The sequence below is a fragment of the Cucurbita maxima genome, unplaced genomic scaffold, assembly GCF_002738345.1.
Source record: "Cucurbita maxima cultivar Rimu unplaced genomic scaffold, Cmax_1.0 Cma_Scf00034, whole genome shotgun sequence".
NCBI classification, from domain to species: domain Eukaryota; kingdom Viridiplantae; phylum Streptophyta; class Magnoliopsida; order Cucurbitales; family Cucurbitaceae; genus Cucurbita; species Cucurbita maxima.
The window spans coordinates 2,382,188-2,404,489 of record NW_019272050.1 but is presented as its reverse complement, the minus strand read 5'-3'; the positions used below and the strand labels follow the sequence as shown (position 1 = coordinate 2,404,489).

At 37.1% G+C, this 22,302-nt stretch overlaps 5 protein-coding genes across 6 annotated transcripts; 3 read left to right on the top strand and 2 right to left on the bottom strand.

Moving 5' to 3' along the window:
- Positions 1–321: 321 nt before the first annotated feature.
- Positions 322–5,338, bottom strand: LOC111467380 (stomatin-like protein 2, mitochondrial; the record flags this gene model as incomplete). Its single annotated transcript, XM_023112235.1, has 9 exons — positions 322–812; positions 898–957; positions 2,217–2,290; positions 3,438–3,554; positions 3,939–4,031; positions 4,129–4,186; positions 4,411–4,560; positions 4,680–4,923; positions 5,031–5,338. Coding segments are annotated over 9 exons (1,359 nt in total), but the record flags the coding sequence as incomplete, so codon positions are not given.
- A 688-nt stretch (positions 5,339–6,026) lies between these two features.
- LOC111467681 (60S ribosomal protein L9-like) lies at positions 6,027–8,211 on the bottom strand. The gene is made up of 3 exons (XM_023112666.1): positions 7,685–8,211; positions 6,431–6,553; positions 6,027–6,313 (listed from the first exon to the last, which is right to left on the bottom strand). The coding sequence occupies exons 1-3, from the start codon at positions 8,057–8,059 to the stop codon at positions 6,221–6,223; spliced, it is 591 nt and encodes a 196-aa protein (XP_022968434.1). The 5' UTR covers positions 8,060–8,211; the 3' UTR covers positions 6,027–6,220.
- Positions 8,212–9,880: 1,669 nt separating this feature from the next.
- Positions 9,881–12,814, top strand: LOC111467379 (WAT1-related protein At1g43650-like). The gene is made up of 7 exons (XM_023112234.1): positions 9,881–10,071; positions 10,151–10,216; positions 11,544–11,660; positions 11,740–11,971; positions 12,082–12,240; positions 12,326–12,477; positions 12,559–12,814. The coding sequence occupies exons 1-7, from the start codon at positions 9,881–9,883 to the stop codon at positions 12,812–12,814; spliced, it is 1,173 nt and encodes a 390-aa protein (XP_022968002.1).
- A 2,374-nt stretch (positions 12,815–15,188) lies between these two features.
- On the top strand, positions 15,189–18,579 carry LOC111467588 (NAC domain-containing protein 91-like). 2 transcript variants are annotated; one of them, XM_023112556.1, is made up of 7 exons: positions 15,189–15,570; positions 15,891–16,168; positions 16,621–16,887; positions 16,977–17,324; positions 17,447–17,540; positions 17,630–17,926; positions 17,957–18,024. In XM_023112556.1, the coding sequence occupies exons 1-7, from the start codon at positions 15,405–15,407 to the stop codon at positions 17,983–17,985; spliced, it is 1,479 nt and encodes a 492-aa protein (XP_022968324.1). In that variant the 5' UTR covers positions 15,189–15,404; the 3' UTR covers positions 17,986–18,024. The 2 variants fall into 2 exon arrangements, with proteins under 2 accessions (XP_022968324.1, XP_022968323.1); XM_023112555.1 differs by having other exon boundaries at positions 15,191–15,570; positions 17,630–17,898; positions 18,012–18,579.
- A 501-nt stretch (positions 18,580–19,080) lies between these two features.
- On the top strand, positions 19,081–21,085 carry LOC111467792 (heavy metal-associated isoprenylated plant protein 9-like). The gene is made up of 5 exons (XM_023112862.1): positions 19,081–19,685; positions 19,782–19,923; positions 20,010–20,185; positions 20,271–20,361; positions 20,450–21,085. The coding sequence occupies exons 1-5, from the start codon at positions 19,662–19,664 to the stop codon at positions 20,977–20,979; spliced, it is 963 nt and encodes a 320-aa protein (XP_022968630.1). The 5' UTR covers positions 19,081–19,661; the 3' UTR covers positions 20,980–21,085.
- Positions 21,086–22,302: the final 1,217 nt, after the last annotated feature.

Below are 22,302 nucleotides of genomic sequence, written 5' to 3'. Positions count from 1 at the left end.
AAAGGTATATTTGGGAAACTAGGGCTGTAAGAAATAGAGGTATTAGATCCAATTGTTTCACGCTTTAGAAATAGACAATAATATCCTTTAAAAAATGACTAATAATGCTCCTTGAAAACAACTGAAAAGTTGTCCGAGAAAAAAACTTCGGAAACATTTTTTTTTCTTTTTCTTTTTTTTTTTTTTTTTTTGTCATAACTAAGTTATTTCCAGCATGTGCTTTCAATAACCAATTTTGGATTTTTGTTTTGTGTGTGTCAAGATGTTATATTTAAGGCCTATAGTTTTAAATATTTTAGACTTGAAGTTTAGAAATATCTCTGAATAAAATATTACGAGTTAAATGAATTGATTGTTAACAACTTGTTCACAAAGACAAGAAAGGCAGCAACAATGGACATAAAGGGGCCAGCGGCAGAAAAAGGCTGAATAAGAAATATTATCGTATTGAGAATGAATTTGGAGTGGCTTCTGGTATAGATAGAGTTTCCTCTCACCCAAAAAGAATCCCACACCCAGAAAAAGGGAAACCCTTCACACTATGTTAAATCCATTTACTACTCAGCAATCTTGGGGCTCTGTAAACAAAATCCTGGGCTGCCATTTTGAACTTCCTCAGCAACTCTAACAGTTTGATTGCCCTCTCCCCCGATTTCCGCTGCCGGATTGCTCTCCTTTATGCCTTCATTTAATCCACTTGTTCTGCCTTCATTGCCAGAAACATTGCCAACCAGGTTCTTGTAAATAGTAAGGGCTTGAGACATCATGTTACCTGGATTGGCAGCTGAACTAGGAAGCAACATTGTGGTACCCTGAAGTGGAAATTCAAGATAGGGATCAAGACCCTAATATGAATGCTGATAGTCAAATAATCATAACAAGCTCAGACGACGTCACCTCTTTGGCAATATTGCAGAAGGCTTGTATATATTGCTCAGCGATTCTCAAAATAGCAGCCTGTGAATAACCCAGAGATACTTCAGTTATGCATGCTATAAGCAATCACTTAACAATTTGATCTTCACAATGAACAGCCACTGCATGCGATATAGACATTACAAACAAACAAAAAAAAAAACGTCTTGAATAATACATTATTTATTTCCTCTAAAAGGTCGAGGTTCAATTCCCTCCCCCTTGTTTATTTAAGGTAAAAAAAAGTTATGAGAATTACACAATGAAAAGAAGACAACAACCAGAAGAAAAAAAAAACTCGGTTATCAACTGAATGTTTGCATAACATAAAAAGAATTGGAAAAGTTAAATATTTGAAAGGGAATAAATATTTAACCACGATATATCACAATAAGACATTAAAATTTAATGTTGCTAATAATCTTAAGCAAATAACCAAACTAAGTTGCAGAAAACTGAAGGAATGGGGAAGGAACTACTATAAATAATTAGAGCACCATTGTACTTGATGTTCCAAATATGAAAATTTACCTCTGTGACCTTTAAATAGTCTTTCCCACAATTCTTTCATTTCTACCTCTCTTTAGAGGTCATAGGCTTAAACCCCACCCCATGTTTGTGGTTTATTACTCTACAAAAAATTAAGATGGTTTAACAGTATAATACTGGAGGGTATCATTACAGATTTCGATAGTTCAACAATACCAGAGAAACAGGGCTGTCTCCTACACTAATTACATGCTAATCAAAAATGGGAGAATTAGGGTATGACACGTGTCTATTCTTAATATATATGTAAATAATAAGTTCAGTGATTTAAATTAATAAAAATAAGGACGATAATTTTAAAATCAGAGCTCAAAGGTTTGATTTTAATAAGAATTGATATTGGGGGGAAAAATAAATGTAGCTTTCACTTTTCTAGCCCCCAAGGGGTGGCCTTATTGGTTTTTGAGGGTTGGTTAGGTTTATATCTAGGTCCTAGCCCTAAGTTCAATCTTCAAGATGGAAATCTTAATAAAAGAAAACTCTAAGTGTTCCAAGTTCTGACTAATTTTCCCATGGTTTAGTGGGGTTCAACCCAACGCCATGGTAATAGAAAAAATATATATAAGATCTTAACTACCAGGAAGCCAAAATGCATCATCGCCTCCTAAAGTATCAATATTCAAATTAATTGTGATTGTCCATTGGAGTTCAAAAGATGATCTCATTTGATCATGTTGGTTCTTTTTTGGCACAAACTGAGAATCCAAAGCATCAACGTATTAAAAGCTAAAACATGAGGATAAGAACCTCACCTCAACGCCCCCACTGTCTTTGAGAGCCTGTGACACAAGAGCGAGTCCTTTAAGTAAAGTAGGAAGTTTTCCCACACCCCGACCCCCATTCCCACCATGAAGAAAGAAAGGAGAAAAAAAAATTGTTAAAAAATAATATGCTTTTCAAGTTTGCTAGTTATCTTTCTCTAACATTTTTTTGCAAAAGTTAATATTTTGGTGACTGAGGTGAGATGGGGATGAAACTGCATCCTGATAGAAACTTAAAGCATCATCATGGATTTCAACCAAGAAGGTCGAGATAATCGTGAAAGATTCTCATGCAACTGAGAAAGAAAATGGGATCCTATTGAAAGAAGCTTTAGAGATATCAGCATTTTAAACTAGATTAAAAGCACCAAGCAAGAACCAAAATAGAAATTTTAGAACAAGATAAAGAATGTTTCAACTTGGTATTGAGGTAACAAAATAAACAAATGAAAAAAGGGGGAAAATTCATTTCAGCATTGAGATTAAAGAGAACAGTTGCTATCCTCATAATGTGATCATCTCAAGCCTTGAAAAGCCTCTGAGATTTCTTTTCAATAGTTTGATTGGGATTTTATAAGCCCCTTTTATCTGTGGTCGTTCACTCGCAACCCCCAATCCAACAAAACAGACCGCATCTCAGTTCTACAAATCAAACATTGTAGTAGCTCTTGTTTCTCATTCATCAAACCCTCCTAACCCCACAACCCCTGTATGTTATATTTCTTCCTTTCTTGAGTCTACACCTTCTCAGATCTCATCTTTGTCCTTTCATTGTAGTCAACAAAATTCAATCTTCCATTAAAGAAAATTTTCAACTCCCACTACAACATTCCATTAATAAGTGAGAAAAGCATATTCAAGAATGGACATGGAGTTGGAGATTTACTTCAACGTTTTGGATGAAGCACAAAAAAAAATTGGCTATGATCATCTTTACACCAAGAAAGCTTTCAAACATACTTAGATGAGATAGGCAAAGAAAGGTGAAGAAGAGGAAAGTATAGAAGTATCTATGTAATTTCACAGGAAAAAAGCTTGATATTCTCGGGTAGTGAGGGGTGGGTCGAAACCATCTACCCCTTCTTTAAACCCACTTTTGTTAGAATCCTGTGAAATGATATTTACTTAACTGAGTATGAGCCTGAGCAATTAGTTCCATCACACTAAATCACTCAAGGAAAGCAGATGTGCATTTTCATAGCAGTAATTGAAATAGTAATGCAGACTGACCTTGCGCCCTGTTAACTTGATCTATTTTTGCAGCTTCAGATTCTAATATAACTGCATTCTTCTTACCATCAGCAATATTGATATTGGCTTGCCTTTCTCCTGTTAAAAATTGAAGGGCATCAATCTTCATGAATGAATATCAGAACCTAAGAGAGTACCAAAAGAAAGAGACTAATTCAATTCCTCGAGAATTTAGGTTTTCACCCCCTCCATACACACCCAAATAACCCCAGCATATGAAATAGCTAAATCATTTTACTTCTCTCTGTAACCATCCATCCATTCCACAGAAACTCATGGATATTTGACACCTTAGGTCGGTAGCCATCATAATTTAAAACTATGGCCTCAAAAACATTCAACATGCTCAGTTGAACAACTGAACCTATTGATGAGATTTTGATCAACTGAATCTATTTGACCTCTGGAAAATTAGGTTATTTTATCAACCTCAAATCGAGATGATTTTAATTGTTTGCTTACCTTCAGACTCAAGAACTTGAGCTCTCTTTTTGCGTTCTGCTTCAGCTTGCATCTCCATTGCTGCCCTTACCCCTCGAGGGGGAGAAATATCCCCTGGAAGCAAGAAAAAAAAAAAATCATAAAGTCGCTATCAAAATTTCACTTAAGACATGATACAACTATATAGAGCTATGAGTAATATAGAACGAACTTATTTCATATCGAAGGCATTGCAGTCCCCAGTCCCTTGTGGCTACATTGATAGACTCCTACAGAAATGACCAATTAAAAGATTACTAATCAGTTAAATCGTTCATTTATTTTCGTTCAAGCAATCAGGGTAAAATGCAGTACAAAACTCTAAGAAGAAGAAGAGAAAAAATGTTTTCCCAAATGCAAATTTTGCTCCACAACAAGCAAACACAACCAGAATTCTCAAAATCTAAAGACATGATGAAAAGGATGTAATAAATAAATAAATAAATAAAAGTACCACTATCTTCTCATTCAGCGTGTCTCTTTCCTCAAATGTTTTGTCAAGAGTAATCTTCCCAAGCTCGCTTCGCATTGTAGTCTGAGCGAGCTGAATAACGGCATATATGGGATGCTCCACACCATAAGATGCCAGCTTGGGGTCCACTATCTGCACAGAAACGGAGACTTTGTCGTTTCATTCGTAAATTGTAGCAGAAAGAAAAGTAGAGCGAGTTTTAAGAGTAAGAAACCAGAAAACGAAAGTCCGCGAACAGCTTCGCCTCATACCTTAACATAAAGAACCCCATCTATCAAAATGCTAACATTGTCCTTTGTGATAGCAGACTGGTCCGGAATAGGAACAGCTTCCTCCTTCAAGGAATGCACATAGGCTATCCGATCGACAAATGGAATCAAAAAATGGATTCCGGAGGGAAGTGTCTTTACATACTTTCCAAATCGTTCGATCACGTAAGCCTTCTTCTCCGGGACAATTCGAATACCCCAATTTAAAGGAGGAGTAATCTCGTAGCTAAAAGAAGGTGGGGTAGAAAATAATTGCACATGAGTAGACAACAAAATTAGTTGTGAAAAAAAGGAATTGGAAGGAATAGAAGGTATGTAGGGAGGGGAGGTCACCTGATGTTGGGATCTCGAGCAGTACGAAGATAGCGGATGGTGGCGGGAGAGAAGATGGAGGAAGGTTGAGGAGAAAGAAGGTTACTGTAGAAGGGAAAGGAAGAGCGGGTTGTGGAGAGACGTCTGGAATGTGCAATGAAATGGATAAATGTAAGGGAGGAAGAAGCGTTGGACTTGAAAATGTTTATCACTTCCGGAGCGATCCTCAGGTGGGCGTAGAATGAGGCCTTAGAAGAAGTCCCACCCAGTTTCACTTTTTCTTTCCTGCAGACGGAGGCATCCGCTTTTAATTTTACACAAAAAAGAAAAACACACACACACACACATTTTCATCAACTCCACTATTCTACGGTTAGATTATGTTCTTAAATTTGCAAAACTTTCAATTTCTTCTTCTTTTTTTTCTTTTGATTTATTCTCGACCGACATAAACCTTCCACAAACATAATATTTACTCATTCACTCATATTTACCCATCATTCACTCGCTCTTTTTCTCTCTTTGAATTTTAACATAACTTCTCTCGGAGTACATGATGAACTTTTATTTTTACAACTCATGGCTACATATTTCGTGTTCATTTCAACCACAAAACTCGCTAAAATAACAAGATTACTTTTTCCTTACCAATTTAAATTCTCACTCGATAAAATGCATGTTACCTTCATTTTAGGAAGTCCAAAATTCAGGAACATTTTGAATAGTTTAAGTGACAATATGTTGCATTTCCATCGCTCAGAGGGAGCAAAAAGACCCATTAGGCTCTTCATGTATGTCCTGTCCCACATAAATAAAAATACAGTTGGCCTCTGCCCTTGTTCTCTTAGACACAGGTTTTTTTTTTTTTTACATCAATCAAGCCTATCATAATACATTATGATTAAGAGAACGGTTATGATTAAGAGAGCGGTTATGATTAAGAGAATGTGAATGCCTAATGCAAGAAATCCAAGGGTTCTCCTAAAAGGTTCATACAAATCAAGTAACTTAGACATCTGTAGAAAAGGGTTACTTACTGAATGCCAGTTTAGTGCCTCGAATAGAAAATATCCATAAAACAAAACTGTAATCAAGTTTAAAAGGTTTGCCACGAAACATCACAAAATTACGCAATTAGTTGCGAAAAAACAATTCCAAAAAGAGAATAATCTACTCTTGAAACTAAGAGCAGATATAACCTACAATTCTATTCATCCCTCTTCTTCTCCAACAATGGTACCCTTCTCGCTGACATAGATACCATCAAGGAACTTCCGTATATCCTTGTTCTTCACATGACATTTCTGCAAAAGAAGCCAAGAAAGAGTAAGCCACAGATTCAAGACCAAGAAATGCACCATTTAACTCTTTTCTTTTATGTGCAGCAATGCCTGCATCATGTGAGTCTGATCAATACAAACCTGGTTTATAAGGGCACAAGACCGTGAAACCAGTTCAATATCATTTCCATCCAAGACCAACTCATCTTTCACTTTCTCAGATCGGGTAATTGAAACTCCATCAAGCATATCCACCTTCCTCACCTGATTCAACAATTACCCGCATCAAAGTTTAGCCGATAATGACATCTAACAAACCCATGCTACAAAAGTATTTACAATTACATCTCCAATTCCAACTGTTTCTCTTTTCTTTGTAAGAAACATGCTTGTCAATAATATTTTGAGAGTGAGTGAGGATAAGAGATTAGAAGCAAACCATCCCATCTATCTTAAACATGCAAAACTCTGACACGAAGCGCAGAATGTGAATGACTTGTGCCTTTTTTCTTTTACGAGTATCAGGGCCAAGTTTTACACCTTAGAAAGATGGCACCAAATAAGATATTAAGTTCAAAACAATATCAAATCAGGATGAATATTTCATATTCTGAAATTTTAGATTTGGCACTGGCCTAGACTTCTTTATATGTTGGTTTTGGTACTAACTGAAATATGAATTACTAAAAGAACTGGAAATCAGGTTCGAATAGCCATTGCACAAAATAGACTTGTAGCTTCGAAGACCCGTTTAAAAATCATTTGGCTTTCAAAAACTAATGATTTTATTTTCAAAATCTTGGCATGGTTTTATGAAAACATAGGTAAAGAAGTAGATGACAAAAAGACTAACCATGGTTATCAATAGGTCCCAACCCATATGTACATCAAGAAATAATGTAATGATGGAGAACCCATTCGTAAAAATGGCAATTCAAATGTCGAACACGCATGGAAAACAATATAAATAATGCAACAGCAAAAATTGATATGGACAGAATTCCACAAACATCACAGAAACTGGTTAGAGCTACGTAATATTAGAAGGTTTATTTTTCATGTAAAATCACCACCAAGCAGATTCCTATGAATAAAATTTATTGCATAAAATAACAGCGCGAGGTTGTAAACAAGTAACAGCACAGGTCCATACGAGTGTACAAACATTAATGTAAACAGTAGATATCAAAGAATGGAATATGGCACAAAATTGAAAAAACCAGCATAACTAAAGGAAGGCTCATTACTAATGAACAAAAGTTACTTGGAATATATATTTCCAAGAAGAATACTAACTAAATAATAAGATCAAAACCTAACACAAGTGATGATCAAATGAAACACATGGCGATTAATAATGAATGAAAAACATGAGAAGCATAGAGAAAACAATACCTTCTTTTCTCCAAGAAAATTACGAATCTCAATAGACTTGCTGCTGTTTGTGATGCTAGCATTGATGGGAAAGTGAGCGTAGACGAAGCGCATCTTGTAACGATAGCCCTTAGTGACGCCGGTAATGAGGTTCTCAACATGGCTGAGAGCAGTACGAATAGCGGCGGATGTCTTCCTAGACCCAAACCATGCTTCAATCCGGAGCTTCTTCTTGCCAGTGGCCTCGTCAGTAATGAGTTGAAAGTCGAGATTGAGATGCTTAAAGTTACGAACAAGCTTACCACGAGGACCTTCAACCTCGATGATCTTGGCATGGACCTTGATTTTAACCCCATCTGGGATATCCATAGACTCGGATGAAAGAATGGTCTTCATTTTTCTGTGGAAAGAGACTCAAGGAAGCGCCGGCAAGAAACCACGGAGGCTGCGGCAGAAGGCGGAAAAGCTCTGTGAGAAGATTTATATACAGAAACCGACTACAATGCAGCTGCCGAAGAAAAGTAATAAACTTATGGAAGAAGAAAAACCCTAAGGCTAAAGGGGAAGGAGAGATGGGCTTGGGCCGATATATAGAGTTTAATTTTAATTACAGAACTGCCAATGAAAACGAAAGGGCATCGGTTCGGTTTTCTCGACTTTTATCTAAACCGGAACCGAACAAACCGATCCGATTGGGTTTTGTGGTTTCGATTCCAGACCGTTTAAATTTTATACAACGACCTGAAAGTGCTTTAAAGAGAGGGAGGGTGGCGGCTAGGGCAAAGCCTTTCTTTTGAATTTTCCCCCATAACCCGGTTTCAGCGACTGTCTGTGGGCTGGTTAAGGTGCGTTATATTGGACTGCTGGAAGCTAAATTAGGAACTGGGACTGGGCCTATTTATTATTTCATACAGAAATAATTATATACTTTTTTTTAGAACCTCATCAAATTCGAATGCTAACCTTTAATTTTTTAATTAACATAAACAGAAAAGATTGTTACATGAAACTTTCGAGCATATGTCCTAATAATAACTAATATGAGTTTAAAACTTATCATCACGTGTTATTCCAAATTATATTTAACTTCAATTTAACTATAAACTTTTTTTTTTCTGTTTTTATTTATTTATTTTCAAATTTTTAATTAATATTTGGAACTCAATTGAATAATATTTTATAAAAGTACCTTCTAAATAAGATACATAATTATCAAAATAATATAATATGGTATAGATATGCTTATTGAAAGCAAAAATATATTTTTTTAGAGTTATAAATAAATTTGAGTTGGATTCAATTTTTAAGAAATTCGTGAATTAACGTAATCCATAAAATTTTTCATTCATTTGAGTCCAACCTAATTTAAATAAGTTTATAACACACCTAAGTTTATAACACAACTCCTAATTGACAACTTTAATAAACTCATCTTGTTAAACATTAAAAAATATATTATTTGTAAATAACAAAATTAATATAGAAGTTATATTTTCAATGGCAAAATTGATCCATTGTCTTTAGACTCCCATGAACTTGACTATATTGAAGAAGAATAAAAGTGTTGTATCCTAATGTCACAATCAAAAAAGTTATAATTCCCAATTGTTGTAACTAGAGCGGAAGCAATATAATCTCATTCACATATCCTTAATCATAAATTATATAAAAATACACAGATTTATGTGGTTTATAAATGAGAAATTTTCCTACATTTATGTGTTGTAGCTAATCACTATAACTAAAGTTCCTCTTAATTGATTATAGACAAATACAAAATGACAATAATTTCACACTTCAAAACAACGCTAGACAAACTTTTATAACTGCCTAACTATATTAATTCTTTTACCTATACCAAATCAGAATATGAACCAAAAAGATGGAGTCAAAGATAAATAAGAATATAAGGTTATAAACTAAATAAGAAGTTATTACGTGAGTATATCACAACTTCCAACAAAATGTTTAGCTTTTTTGGGTATGTTTTGGTAGTCAAATGTGGGTCAAAAGTGGAGAGACTTAGTTAAGATCCTATGGGTGAAAGAGAAGGCGTTGGTGGCATGTCATTAAGTCACATAGAACAAGAGAAGAGAACATTTTCGTTTGTTTGTTCCTGTGTTGGGTATAAACTCTCTCGGTCTCTCTCATTGTCTCTGAAGAACATGCATGCAGGTAGCAGGTAGCAGGTAGCAGGTAGGTAAGAAAAACAAACACATGGGTGTTCACAAATTGTTTAACGCATCTCGCCCCGTTCTCGCAATGTTGGTTGTCCAAGTTATTGCCGCCGGATTGCAAATTCTCAGCAAAGTTATTATCGATCAAGGCACCTTCATTTTTGCACTCATGACCTACCGCCATCTCGTCGCCGCTCTCTGCGTTGCACCCTTTGCTTTCTTCTTCGAAAGGTATCTTAGCTTTCACTCTTACTTCCATATTAACTCAAACTCCTCAATACATCACTCCATTCCCCTGCTTTGCTTGCAGAAGTAACGCATACAAGTTGTTGAGCACCAAGGTTCTGTTTTGGCTCTTTCTCAGTGCTTTCACCGGGTACGCCTCTTCTCTCTCTCTCGCTTTTCTCAATCCAATGCATTATCCCTCAAAACCATCCATATCATTACTCCAACCCCCATCGATTTTTAGTTATAAATTATAGTTTATCATATATATTATATTTGATATTTTATTATAAGGTAAATATCTAATATTTACCTTATTTTATGTATCTTTTCATTTATTGTTATTTCAATTTATTACTATTTTCATATCCTTGTAATAAATAATATAACTTTCACATCATTTAAGTGTGATGGATTAATCAAACATTCACATGGTATCAGAGCCCTCTCGGTTTAACAACCCCGATCCTTTCTTTTCAATGGCTTTTGAATCCTCTAATCTTCTTCTCCACCACCCCTGCTGGTTTTGACGCCGCAGGGGCAGTCTTCATGGCTGCCGTAGTCGGAGCCGATTGATTAATCTTCGGCTCCACCCTATTGACCTCCAAATCACCTTTTGTTATACTCTGTACATACAACCTCACTTTTTCCAACCCAATCGGTTTTCCCCTTGGCGAATATAGTCTCCCTCATTTTCTTCCCAATTGACCTTCATCCTTCACATAAACCCTAACCTAAACCTATCAACCTTTTGCAGAGATTTACCTTCGGAATCTGGGTGCCGCACTGGCCTATTCGCCAACCAAGTTGCCGCCGCCCTTCCTGCCAAAATTGGCTTCTTCGCCCGATGAGGCGACTCTTCCAACTGCCCTTCTCGCCAAAATTGGCTCCTTCGCCCGATGAGGCGACTCTTCCGACTGCCCTTCTCGCAAAAATTGGCTCCTTCGCCCAATGTGGCGACTCTTCCGGCTTCAACATTGTCTTTGTCCCTTGCTCTAGGTTTCCTCTTCTACTTCTTGGGGTTAGAAATATTCTCACCAGAGCCAAGGCAGCATCGTCGCTAAGCGACAATCCCTCTTCATGGGTTAGACATCTTCTCGCCGAAGCCAAGGCAGCATCGCCGCTGAGCGGCGATCCCTCTGCAAATTTTTTATGGCCAAGAACCGGGTTGTTAGCATCTTCATGAAAAGTGTTTCTCAACCTCTTTGAATTTTTCAGATTCAAGCTTCACGTTCGTTTAAATCCGACGCTTAGCTTGTGGTGGGGTGTTAAGGATATTTAGTAATAAATTATAGTTTACCATATATATTATATTTGATATTTTATTATAAGGTAAATATCTAATATTTGCCTTATCCTATATATCTTTCCATTTATTGTTATTTCCATTTATTACTATTTCCATATCCTTCTAATAAATAAGATAACTTTCACACCATTTAAGTGTGGTGGATTAATCAAACATTCACAATATGCAGGATAACAACGGCTATGGGACTGTACTACTATGGTCTACGAGACACCACAGCTACTTATGCTACCAACTTCCTCAACTTAATTCCCGTGCTCACTTTTGTCATCTCCTCCATCCTTGGGTATATACTCTGCTACTGTACTCTACTAATAACTAAATAAATAGCCCTGCACTGATGCATGTGAACTGTGCAAGTGTAGGATGGAAAAGGTGAGCTTGAAGAGCAGAGTAGGGAAATTAAAGATAATGGGGGCATTTTTGGGCGTTGGGGGAGCATTAATTACGTGTCTTTACAAAGGAAAAGGATTCCACATTGGTCATCATGTTGTTGTCCAGCAACAGCATGTCGCCGTCTATAAGGCTCACTGGGGACGAGGCACCCTCCTGCTTCTTGGAAGCTGCTTCTCCTATGCTACTTGGTTTGTTGTCCAAGTATGTGTGTGTTGAATAAGTACAATTTTGAATGTTTTACTTCAGCTACACATATTCTTTCTTTTCATTCAATTCCAATTCAGCTAACTTTTCTAGTTAACTATAAACAGGTGAAGTTGCTCAAAGTATTTCCATATAAGTACTTAGCGACCATGCTAACGTGCATCATAGCATGCATTCACTCGACGCTTATTGGCTTGTTCCTGGAAACCGACAAGGCCGCTTGGAAGTTGGGTTGGGATCTGCAGCTTCTCACCATTTTATACTCTGTAACTGTTTCTCTGTATCTCTCTAGCTACTAGCTACTCTCTATTATATTAATTCATCCGTAATAGTATATATAAGTATATGCAGGGAGCATTGGCGACAGCAGCTACTTTTTGCTTAGTGGCATGGGCAGTTTCAATCAAGGGACCAACTTTCCCTCCCATGTTCAACCCCCTGCCTCTAGTTTTTGTGGCAATCTTAGAAGCCATCGTACTTGGCGAGGAGATCAAAGTGGGAAAGTAGGATATTAAATTAATTACTTACTTCATGTACCCTTAATTCAATCTGCTTTGAGGAAAGTGATGGATCTGGCGTTGCAGCATACTTGGGGCGGTTGTGATGGTAGCGGGGCTCTACTGTTTCCTGTGGGGTAAGGCAAAGGAGATGAAGGAATTATCGCATCTCCCAAAAGCAGCAGCTGCGGTGACAGTTGAAGCAGCAACAGCAACTTCACAACCTGCGCGGCTGCACTCGGCAGCTGTAGTGCCAAGCGCTTCACCAACTCACCAACATCATAATAATGCTCCAATTTCTGGAGCTGATGTAGAACAAGGCTTCATCAAAAGAAACCCTTGAAGCCATTGCAACAATGTATTTCTGTTATTAAGCTTTCAACCAGTTTTTGTTAGGATCTTACTTTTTGCTAATCCATCAATTCATTAAGCCATTACATCTTCATCCTCCAGCGCTATATCAAAATTCTCCAATCAAAGGACAAAAGCTTACCTCAATGTCTTTGCACATCTGACATCAACGGCTCATAAACTTGGAATCCAATTTGGTATAAAATTTGGTTTGAGTTGGTTGGATAGAATCGACTAAGAGAATTCTAATATGCGAATGGAATCAAATTTTCGATTTATTTAAGTTGTCCAAATCATATAAACATCTAAAATCTGAGCAAAAGTAAAAGAAAAAGTAAGAATAACAATAAATGCAAATCTACATGCATTGAAACACTAATAGAACTTATTAAAAATATTGTAGTTATATTAATTAATTGGCGCAATTATTTGGTTGGTGGATTCTGAAAAGAAAAAAGATGGATAAAGCAAGTATTTTGTATTAGAGAAGAGGGAGATTGAGAAAGAAATGATAATTAAATAGGATTTAAAAGGAATAAACAAAAAGTAATTGTTATTATATTTTTGGGTTTGGTAATGGTAATGGTAATGGTAATGGCAAAAATAAAAAATATATGGTCATATTAATAATTAACTTTTCAAAAGCCAAACCACACTATAGAACATCACCCATCAATCACTATCTGCTTTTCCCAATATCCACTTCTGATACCTCAAACTATTCCCTTCTCTTTCTTTTATGAAACGTGTAAAGTTTGCATCATTCATTTCAAAATAAAATTATAGATCTCGAATTATATTGCAAAATTTTATTTTAAAAAATATATATCTTAGATTCAATTAATAAAAATAGACAAAAGTTGCAACAAAATCAACTTTTATTCATTTATTTATTTTATCAACTTTAATAATTAATTTTTTTAATTTTGGTCGGAGTTGAATCTCAAAATTTAATATTGATGGTAAATTTTACCCTTTTCAATTTTTACTAATTTCATCTCTTAATTTCTACAAAAAAATAATAATAATAATAATAATAATAATAATAATAAAAATATTCACAAATTTAGACGTAATAATTACAAGTTGTCATAGGATATATTTTGATATTTTTCTTTTATTATTGATGATTGTTAAACTCGATGAGCATATAAATGAGGGACACTGTCTCTAAATAAAAAACAAAGTTACAGAGCTCATGTTCAAAATGGACTTATATCATACCAATGTGAAGAATTCAGACGTTGTTTAATTCCTCGCCCCGGAGGCTTAAGACCACTTCATGCCAAAGGGCATGCTCTTGCATGGGTTCTACTCGAAACACCTTTAGTTGGCTAGTTGCTTTTTTTTAGAATCGGATTGAAAAAATGAATAACACTTCAATTCCATCCACAAGTGTCTTTTATGGTCATAAGGTACAAAAATACCAATTGATTATAAAATAAACTCTCTTAGGGAAGATAAAACTTAAGCTTTCGTGATATTCCTAAAGAGAATTAAAAAAACCAATTTATAATCATAATATTTCTTTTAGGAAAGTGACAATATTATAAAAATCTTACATCATCGTCTTTTAAAGGCCATACACAATCTTTATAGAAAATTAAGAATATCATATTAAAGCCTCTAAAATTTACTGAGTAAATAGAATGCAAATCATAACCCTAAAAAATCTAAGAATAATTGGTTAGGAGGTGATAGTAATTCCATGATAAGGCTACAATAAATTAAAAATGTAAAAAAAAGAAAAAAAAAAAGAAAAAAAGAGTGATGTTTGTAAAGTTGTTGGTATGATACAAAAATTGTAACTAATTTTAAAGTTTATTGAATATAAATGGACTAAAATGAGTTATTTAAAAATAAAAGAACCAAGTTTAATACTATTATTAAAAAAAAAAAATGAAAATATAAGAAACGTGTAAACCCATGGATACGCGTCCAATACAAAAATAGCTTCAATACTTTAATTTAAACGGCAAAATTAAGAGTTATTTAGGAAAGAAAAGAAAATGAAATTTGACCAAGTAATTATTTAGTCTGAATGTTAGTATGTTTGAATTATTTGGAAGAAGAAAAAAAAAAAAAAAAAGGAATGGGGATGAGTAAGTTCGGAGCAATTTCTTTAGAGTGGACCCGGACAATGACGCATCTTTAATGACTTGCGTTCACATTACGTGTCAAACTTTGATTCGCTCGGGTACGACATTTCACTCCCACTTTTCCGACTTGGTGAATGGCAGAGTTGTTATTTTGATGAACGGCCGGGGTAGAAATGGCATGAGAAAGGCACAAAACGCGTTTTTGATTTTGTTAATAGAAAAAGGAAAAGAAAAAGAAAAGGAAAGCTGCCCTTCATTGCCCTTCATTGCCCTTGCCCTCCTATTAAACTTACTGTCGTCTTCTTCGTTCTCCCCGAAAAGTAAATCGCACTCTCGTCTCTCTTCTTCTGCTTTCATCTCTCAGTTTTTGACTCTTTATTAAAACAAAGAAACAGAGAGAATCTCTCCGGCCGATTACTTCTTCTTCTTCCTCCCTTCCCTGTTTCTTCTTTATCATCTTCTTTCCCTGCGCTTTCACCGACGATGGCGGTTTTAACCCTCAGTTCCCTCCCCCTGGGCTTCCGATTTAGACCCACCGATGAAGAACTCATCAACTTCTACCTCCGCTCCAAGATCAATGGAAATCACGAAGAAGTCAGCGTTATTCGCGAAATCGATGTCTGTAAATGGGAGCCCTGGGATCTTCCTGGTACGCTCTCTCTTTGCTTCCCCAATTTTTCTTTTATTCCTCTTCTTATTTATTTTCTTTTTCCGCCCTATGTTTCGACCTATCTCTGTCTAGCTGCTCTTTACGGACATCTCGAGTATCATTTGATTTTATTCCATTTTCGCTCCTCTCTGATTCTTTCCTTTTAGTTTCTACTTATTCCTTCTTTCTTCAATCAATTCCATCTGCGTATCGCTTCACCCGACTCCATGATTTCCTCTTACTAATCACCTATCATGATCCACCTTCGAGCTTCGATTTTTCTAACAACTGTTTCTTTCCGCCTATTTTGATCGGTGCAGATCTATCGATAATAAAGACAAAAGATCCCGAGTGGTTCTTCTTTTGTCCACAGGACAGGAAGTATCCCAACGGGCACCGTTTGAAGAGAGCTACCGATGCTGGCTACTGGAAGGCAACGGGTAAGGATCGCAAAATCAAGTCCGGAACAAACTTGATTGGAATGAAGAAGACATTGGTATTCTACAAAGGTCGTGCTCCTAAGGGAAAGAGAACCAATTGGGTAGTACATGAGTATCGTGCCACTCTTAAGGAACTTGATGGCACTAACCCTGGACAGGTCTTATTCTCTTCTAATTCCCCCTATTGGCTACTGGGCTGAATTCATGCTACAGTTCTGTCGATCCATATACAGTTGCTTGATTTGATTTCTCTTTTTCTTTCGTGCATTCAAAACTGGGATGGATGACTTTTAAGACCTACAAAATGCTACTTAAAAGTATTTAAAACTTCTCTCTATCACTGCATCATGATTTTCTTCTATTTTATTCTCTGCGCCATCTTATGTTTATGCTGAAAATTCTAAGCGAGAAATGTGTGGATATAGTATCTAATTCGTAACTCGAGTATAGACTTCAAGACTCCTTTGAGAGGTCTTGTTCTGCATAACTAAATTTTTTCTTTACACTTGCTAATTCGAAATGATCAGTTTTCAGGTGAAATCTATTTCCTGAATCTTTGAATGCCTTTGTTTCAATTCTAATTAAAATGTTGTTTGGTTGTTGGTTTCAGAGTGCCTTTGTTCTCTGTCGTCTGTTTAAGAAACAGGATGAAAGTATTGAAGGGTCAAATGGCGATGAAGCTGAAGCTGCTATTTCATCCCCTACCACAGCTGACTCATCTCCTGGACCTGGAGACTCCCATTCAGAGCCAATACTTCCTTTAGTTTCTCCATCATTGCCGGGGCGGGCTGAAAGTTCTGATGAAGTGGCATCCGAAACAGTCGAACATCCTGATGGTTCAGCTGAAATCTCTTGTTTTGATTCATATAATGCAGAAGTGAGAGGCTCCCTTTTCCTTTTCATTTTTATTACAAGAAATTCAGCATAATCTGAATTGTATGCATCTATGTCTATTTCTCATTGCAGATGGATCCTCATCCATATGAAAAGAAGAATTACTGTGTTTCAGAGGATGAACCACTTGATAGCAAACTGTTTTCCCCCTTGCGCTCGCAGCTGCAAGCAGAGCTAGGATCATCTGGCATATACTATTCCGATAGCAATTACTTGAACTTCGACGGAAATGCAAATGCAGTGCAGCAGTTACAGAGTGGGACAGAGGAGTCAGATTATATCTATCAGTTTATAGACTCTTTCGACTGTAATTTGGATGATTTTGCTCTTGAAGACTTCCAGATTCCGAATAATACAATGGCTAGCTTGGACTACCGATTTTATGGCGAAGTGGAGGCTGAAAATTCTAAAAAATCACAGGTTTGTGGGACTTTTCCTGCGAGTTTTTCTTTTTTAAAGATAACCTTACATTTTTACCCGGTGGTTTCTGTTTCTGCTTTGAATTCGTTTCGTTGTATTACTAATTTCTGGTCTCGAAGCAGGTTATGTCAGAGTTGGAAAGCTCAATTTGTCTGGAGGATATAGACAGGAAGATTCCTATTATTGAACATACGGAAACTGCACCAACAGAACAAGGTGCTGCTGCATCTCTCTTCTCACAATAATGTACTCAACGCGCCCATGACATATCTTGTTAAAATAATCTTGCTAATTGTTCTTGGCAGGTCAATTTTTTAATCCATCTGGGAGCCTTCCGGAATCATGCAATCAATTGTCTGCAGCAGGAAGTACCGATGCTACAGCTGGAATTCAGAGAATTAGTCGCCGGCAAAGAAGTCAGCAGCAACACAATGAGTTTTCTGCATCTCAGGGGACTGCGCCAAGAAGGCTACGATTGCAAAGGATACTTGCAGCGCCATCCTCACGCTCTAGCAAAATGTGTAGTGCGAGTGGTGGAAGGCGGGATGATGATCCCCCATCAATCTCTAGCAAGGTAAGCGCTCGATATAAAGTTAGTTATAACTCAAGTGAAATGTAACTATGGAACCAATACTATATATATCATGGTGTAAAGTTATAAACGGGTGTTATTGACATGACACACAGGAGAAAAAAGCTTCAGAAAACAAGAGTATTGGAGGGGTATGTGGGAGTGATGATGGTTTTGATGATGTGAAACAGCCCCAGATGAGGACTGAGGCTGCTGAGTCAGGGGTGAGCAGTGGTAAAGCCTCCCAGGAAGCGAGTTCAAAGTCAGTGGCAAGCTATAGCTCAAAGATTGGTTTCTTAACTGGGAAAAGAAGATTGGCGAAGGCACTGCCACCTTCAGTTCTTTCATACGTTTCTATAGTTAGGCTTGTTGTTGTAGTATTGTCCATAATTTTTATTAGCATTTGGAAGTGGTGTAAGCGCGACCAGCGTGGGTACCCTGTCTCACCCTTCCGTTAAGCCTTCATAGTTTTTTATGGCCTTCCCTTCATGGGGGTAGCAGATTAGGATTGTGAGAGGCATGTATGTGGTCAATGTGGATATTTAGTTTGGGCCTAATGTATGTTTTTATGCACCGTCCTCAGGACTCGGGAGTCCCATGTTTTTGTATAAAACAGCATCATCACTCTTCTCCACTCTCTTTTCTTTAAGGTGTTTTGTGTGTAAATTTAGCTGCCTGCTTTTATTTTGAAGATCGTTGCTTTAATAACAACATTTATTTATTTTAATAACCCCATTTGATGGGAATCACGTTCTTATATGTCATTGCCAACTTGAAGCCCTGGATATTAGTAAAAAGACCAAATCCAATCAATTTGAATGGTATCTTGGTGGTACAATTTGATCTTCATCACTTTCCTTGCATCATCAATTATAGAAGAAGTCTTGTTGCTTGGATGGGAAGGAAGAGGAATATGAATGAAAGAACTATAATTTATTCAACTTTTTCATTAAAGGGAGAAAAGTATGTATTTTATGAGCATGGACGGCGGATTGTTTCATTTAATTAGGATGTTGAGCGTGTGGAGTAAGAATTGGGAGGGCTCGGGGCTCAAACATCCAAAAATGTCCCATGCTGACTCACTTCCACGTGTCATCCTCCTTAATAAGCTAAAAGGCAGGTTACACTATTAGCTTTTTTGGATTTTTTTTTTTCAACATAAATTATCAAAGCAGTTTTTGATTGCATTGAAGAATATATATTATCTATTATCTTCAGTGCAGTGAATTGGGTTACTTAAATTTTATGAACTTGGTTTGTGGGAAAAGGAAAAGGAAAAGGAAAAACTGATGGATCATGAAATTTTGGTTGTGGCAGTACTTGTGTGCGTTGGTGTGGCGTGGCGTGGCGTAGAGAAAGAGAATGAGTTATTAGAAAGAGAGAGGGGTGAAAAGGCATGTGAGATCCACTTTTGAGAAAAGATGTGGGGGGGGGGGGAGGAACTGAGTTCCAGCATCCCCACGTTTTGAAGCATCTCAACTCTTGTAAAGTTGCTTCATTTCTGTATTTCCCCTTTTGAACCTTTCATGGGCAGCCCTTCTTCTTAATGTGTGTGCCATAATACCCCCACTTGGTGCTGTTAGCAGTTACAACTCTTTCAATCGCTCCTCCTTCTCAAATCCTTGTTTTCTTTTTTCTTTTCTTTTTTTTTATAAATTCCTTACCCTCATTTACTCATCTGCACTGCCCTGCTCTGCTTTCTTCCACTCCTTCCCCTACCAACACAACACAAACATTCTGTTCTTTCCCTCTTCGCGTTTCTGGTGATGGGTGAAGAAGCTGTTAAGATGGTCAGTCAGTATCTTACTTATAACTTGTTGTAATTAATGCAGTAGTAAAGTGAAGTGAAGTAAAGTAAAGTAATCGCTCATAACTTGTTCATGCAGGAAGAAGCAAAGGTAGAAGAGACGAAGGAAGAACTGAAAGTGGAGAAACCCAAGCCTTGTCCTCCTTCCGTGCTGTTGTTTGTGGATCTGCATTGCACAGGGTGTGCTAAGAAAATTGAGAAGTCCCTCATGAGAATAACAGGTTTTCTTTCCAATTCACTTTCCTACTACTGCATTTGGAATTATTTGTGAAACTTGTCCTGATTCCTGATGGATGGATGGATGCAGGAGTTGAAGGGGTGAGCATTAATGTGGCCAAAAATGAATTAACCATCAAGGGAATAGTAGACCCACATGCGGTTTGCGCCAAAATCACCAAGAAGACCAAGAGAGTAGCCAAAGTGTTGTCCCCATTGCCACCAGCTGAGGGCGAACCCACCGGCCCCCAACTTGTCAACTCCCAGGTATCAGCACACACACCTACGCACCTACCCTGCTCCAACCATACCACAATGGTTTAATTTGTTTATAGATTTTAATTCATTGAAGGTGGGTGGATTGACGGTGGTGGAGTTGAAGGTTAACATGCACTGCGAGGCCTGTGCCCTGCAACTCAAAAGAAAGATCCTCAAAATGAGAGGTACTATTGATTCAACCAGTTTTGAGAACTGATCAGACATGGATTAATTATGATTCATTGAAGGCGGATTTCATTTGTAATTGTCCAGGAGTGCAAACAGCATGGACGGAACTGAGCACGGGGAAAGTGGTGGTAACAGGAAGCATGGATGGGAGTAAGCTAGTGGAGTACGTGTATAGACGCACCAAAAAGCAAGCCAGAATAGTGCCACAGCCGGAACCTCCTCAGCAAGAAAACAAGCCCCCTCAAGAAGAACCACCAAAAGCCGAAGAAAAGAAAGAAGATGAGGCGGCGGCGGCGGCACCACCAGAGACAAAGACAGAAGACGCGCTACCCCAAGGAACAGACACGAACAATAACAAGGAGGAAGAACAACCAAAACCGACGGAACCGGTGGAACCAGGGGAACCAGCAGAAGAGACGAAGGCAAGTAGTGTGGAAGCGAAGCAGGCGGAGGGCGGAGACGAGACGATCATTATGGATGAGGTAGACCCTGAAAACATGAAGAGGATGATTTACCATAATTATCAGTATCAGTCGCTGTACGTTATCGAGCCAATTCCTCCACCGCCTCAGCTATTCAGCGATGAGAATCCCAATGCTTGCTGCATCCAGTAAATGCTTGCCATACATTATCAAGATTATAATATCCTATCCTTGTGTACGCCTTCTGTAATATATTCATTCCTATATTCATATCTAATAATCCAATTCTCTGATTCCATGTGCTTGTTCATCATATTCATGATTTAATTAATATTCTTTTTGCATATAATTAATTTAACAGGCGTGGCATGTGATGCCCAAACATGGTTCCTCAAGATTAGTTTTTCATGGGATATAATATATAAGTATTAGGAAAAGAAAATAATTGAATTTTGATTATTCCATTATGTTTGATTTGAAGAGTAATTTGAAGCATAGATAGAGCGTTTGATCCAAATATGTAACTAAAGAATAGAGGAATTATTCGTATAAACAAACAATTTGACTAGATCAAGTGCATTAACTATCTCCACAATTGTTAAACAAACAAAACACCCATGGTTCGTTCTGGAAGAAAAAAGGGTTGAGGAAAATATTGAATGTTTTAAACACAATAAATTACTCTACTTGGGTTGACACATGCACAATTCTATATGCACTATTATTGTTCACATGGAACTCACCGGTTCACACTCAAATTTGGATGTTAATGGAAGTTTTGGAGGAGTGTACGATGAAATTTTAATATTTCAATTTTTTTTTTGTCCTAATGGGACTCGAGAATTTGGTGCATTGTGTGACCATGGAGTAACCTACGATGGAGTCGTATTGCGATACGAGGGTTAAACGGTCAAACCATAGTTGTTTGTGAGTATGTTAAGAAGGTGTTCCTAAACCGAAAATAAAGAATCAAGCATATTTTATCTGGGTTGAAATGATTGGTGTTAAATGAGGAGGCCATAATATTAATAAACTTGGAGATTACATTGTATTAATGGATCACTCTATCAATATTGTCGATGTGAAAATGAAGTTGATGATAGGTGGATTTGTTTGAGAAAAGAAGGTTTTGGGGAGTAGAGTATTAGGCGAACAATGTGTTGGAAGTTGTTAAAAATTAAAATATAGTTAGGAACAAAGAAAACAAACCCTCCTCGTCACTCACTGCGCTTTAATACTAATGTGTATTGGTAATTGGTATTGGTATTGGTTCTCACGTGGATGGGCCCTTCTTCTGAAGCATGAATCATGTTAGGAAAATGGGCCATTGAAAGCAATAAGGTTGATTATAAAGGCAGAGGGTGACGCTGATTTCCACTCCTCCGACTCACTTCAACGGAATAATGCATGCCTCTCATCCTACTTAATATATATGAACTAAAGCTGACCCACCACTTTCCCCAATGCACAAAAGGCTTCAAAAGAAACGGATAACAAAAACGTTCCCATGGGGGA

Excerpts from the sequence above, each read along its gene's own strand:
- LOC111467588 (XM_023112555.1), top strand. The coding sequence starts at position 15,405 with ATGGCGGTTTTAACCCTCAGTTCCCTCCCCCTGGGCTTCCGATTTAGA. Across the intron at positions 15,571-15,890 it reads GGAGCCCTGGGATCTTCCTG|ATCTATCGATAATAAAGACA; the intron begins GTACGCTCTCTC and ends TGATCGGTGCAG. Across the intron at positions 17,325-17,446 it reads AAAATTCTAAAAAATCACAG|GTTATGTCAGAGTTGGAAAG; the intron begins GTTTGTGGGACT and ends GTCTCGAAGCAG.
- LOC111467681 (XM_023112666.1), bottom strand. The coding sequence starts at position 8,059 with ATGAAGACCATTCTTTCATCCGAGTCTATGGATATCCCAGATGGGGTT. Across the intron at positions 6,554-7,684 it reads ATTTTCTTGGAGAAAAGAAG|GTGAGGAAGGTGGATATGCT; the intron begins GTATTGTTTTCT and ends TTGTTGAATCAG. Across the intron at positions 6,314-6,430 it reads CTTGTGCCCTTATAAACCAG|AAATGTCATGTGAAGAACAA; the intron begins GTTTGTATTGAT and ends CTTCTTTTGCAG.
- LOC111467792 (XM_023112862.1), top strand. The coding sequence starts at position 19,662 with ATGGGTGAAGAAGCTGTTAAGATG. Across the intron at positions 19,686-19,781 it reads GTGAAGAAGCTGTTAAGATG|GAAGAAGCAAAGGTAGAAGA; the intron begins GTCAGTCAGTAT and ends TTGTTCATGCAG. Across the intron at positions 20,362-20,449 it reads AAAGATCCTCAAAATGAGAG|GAGTGCAAACAGCATGGACG; the intron begins GTACTATTGATT and ends GTAATTGTCCAG.
- LOC111467379 (XM_023112234.1), top strand. The coding sequence starts at position 9,881 with ATGGGTGTTCACAAATTGTTTAACGCATCTCGCCCCGTTCTCGCAATG. Across the intron at positions 10,072-10,150 it reads TTTGCTTTCTTCTTCGAAAG|AAGTAACGCATACAAGTTGT; the intron begins GTATCTTAGCTT and ends CTTTGCTTGCAG. Across the intron at positions 11,661-11,739 it reads GTCATCTCCTCCATCCTTGG|GATGGAAAAGGTGAGCTTGA; the intron begins GTATATACTCTG and ends GTGCAAGTGTAG.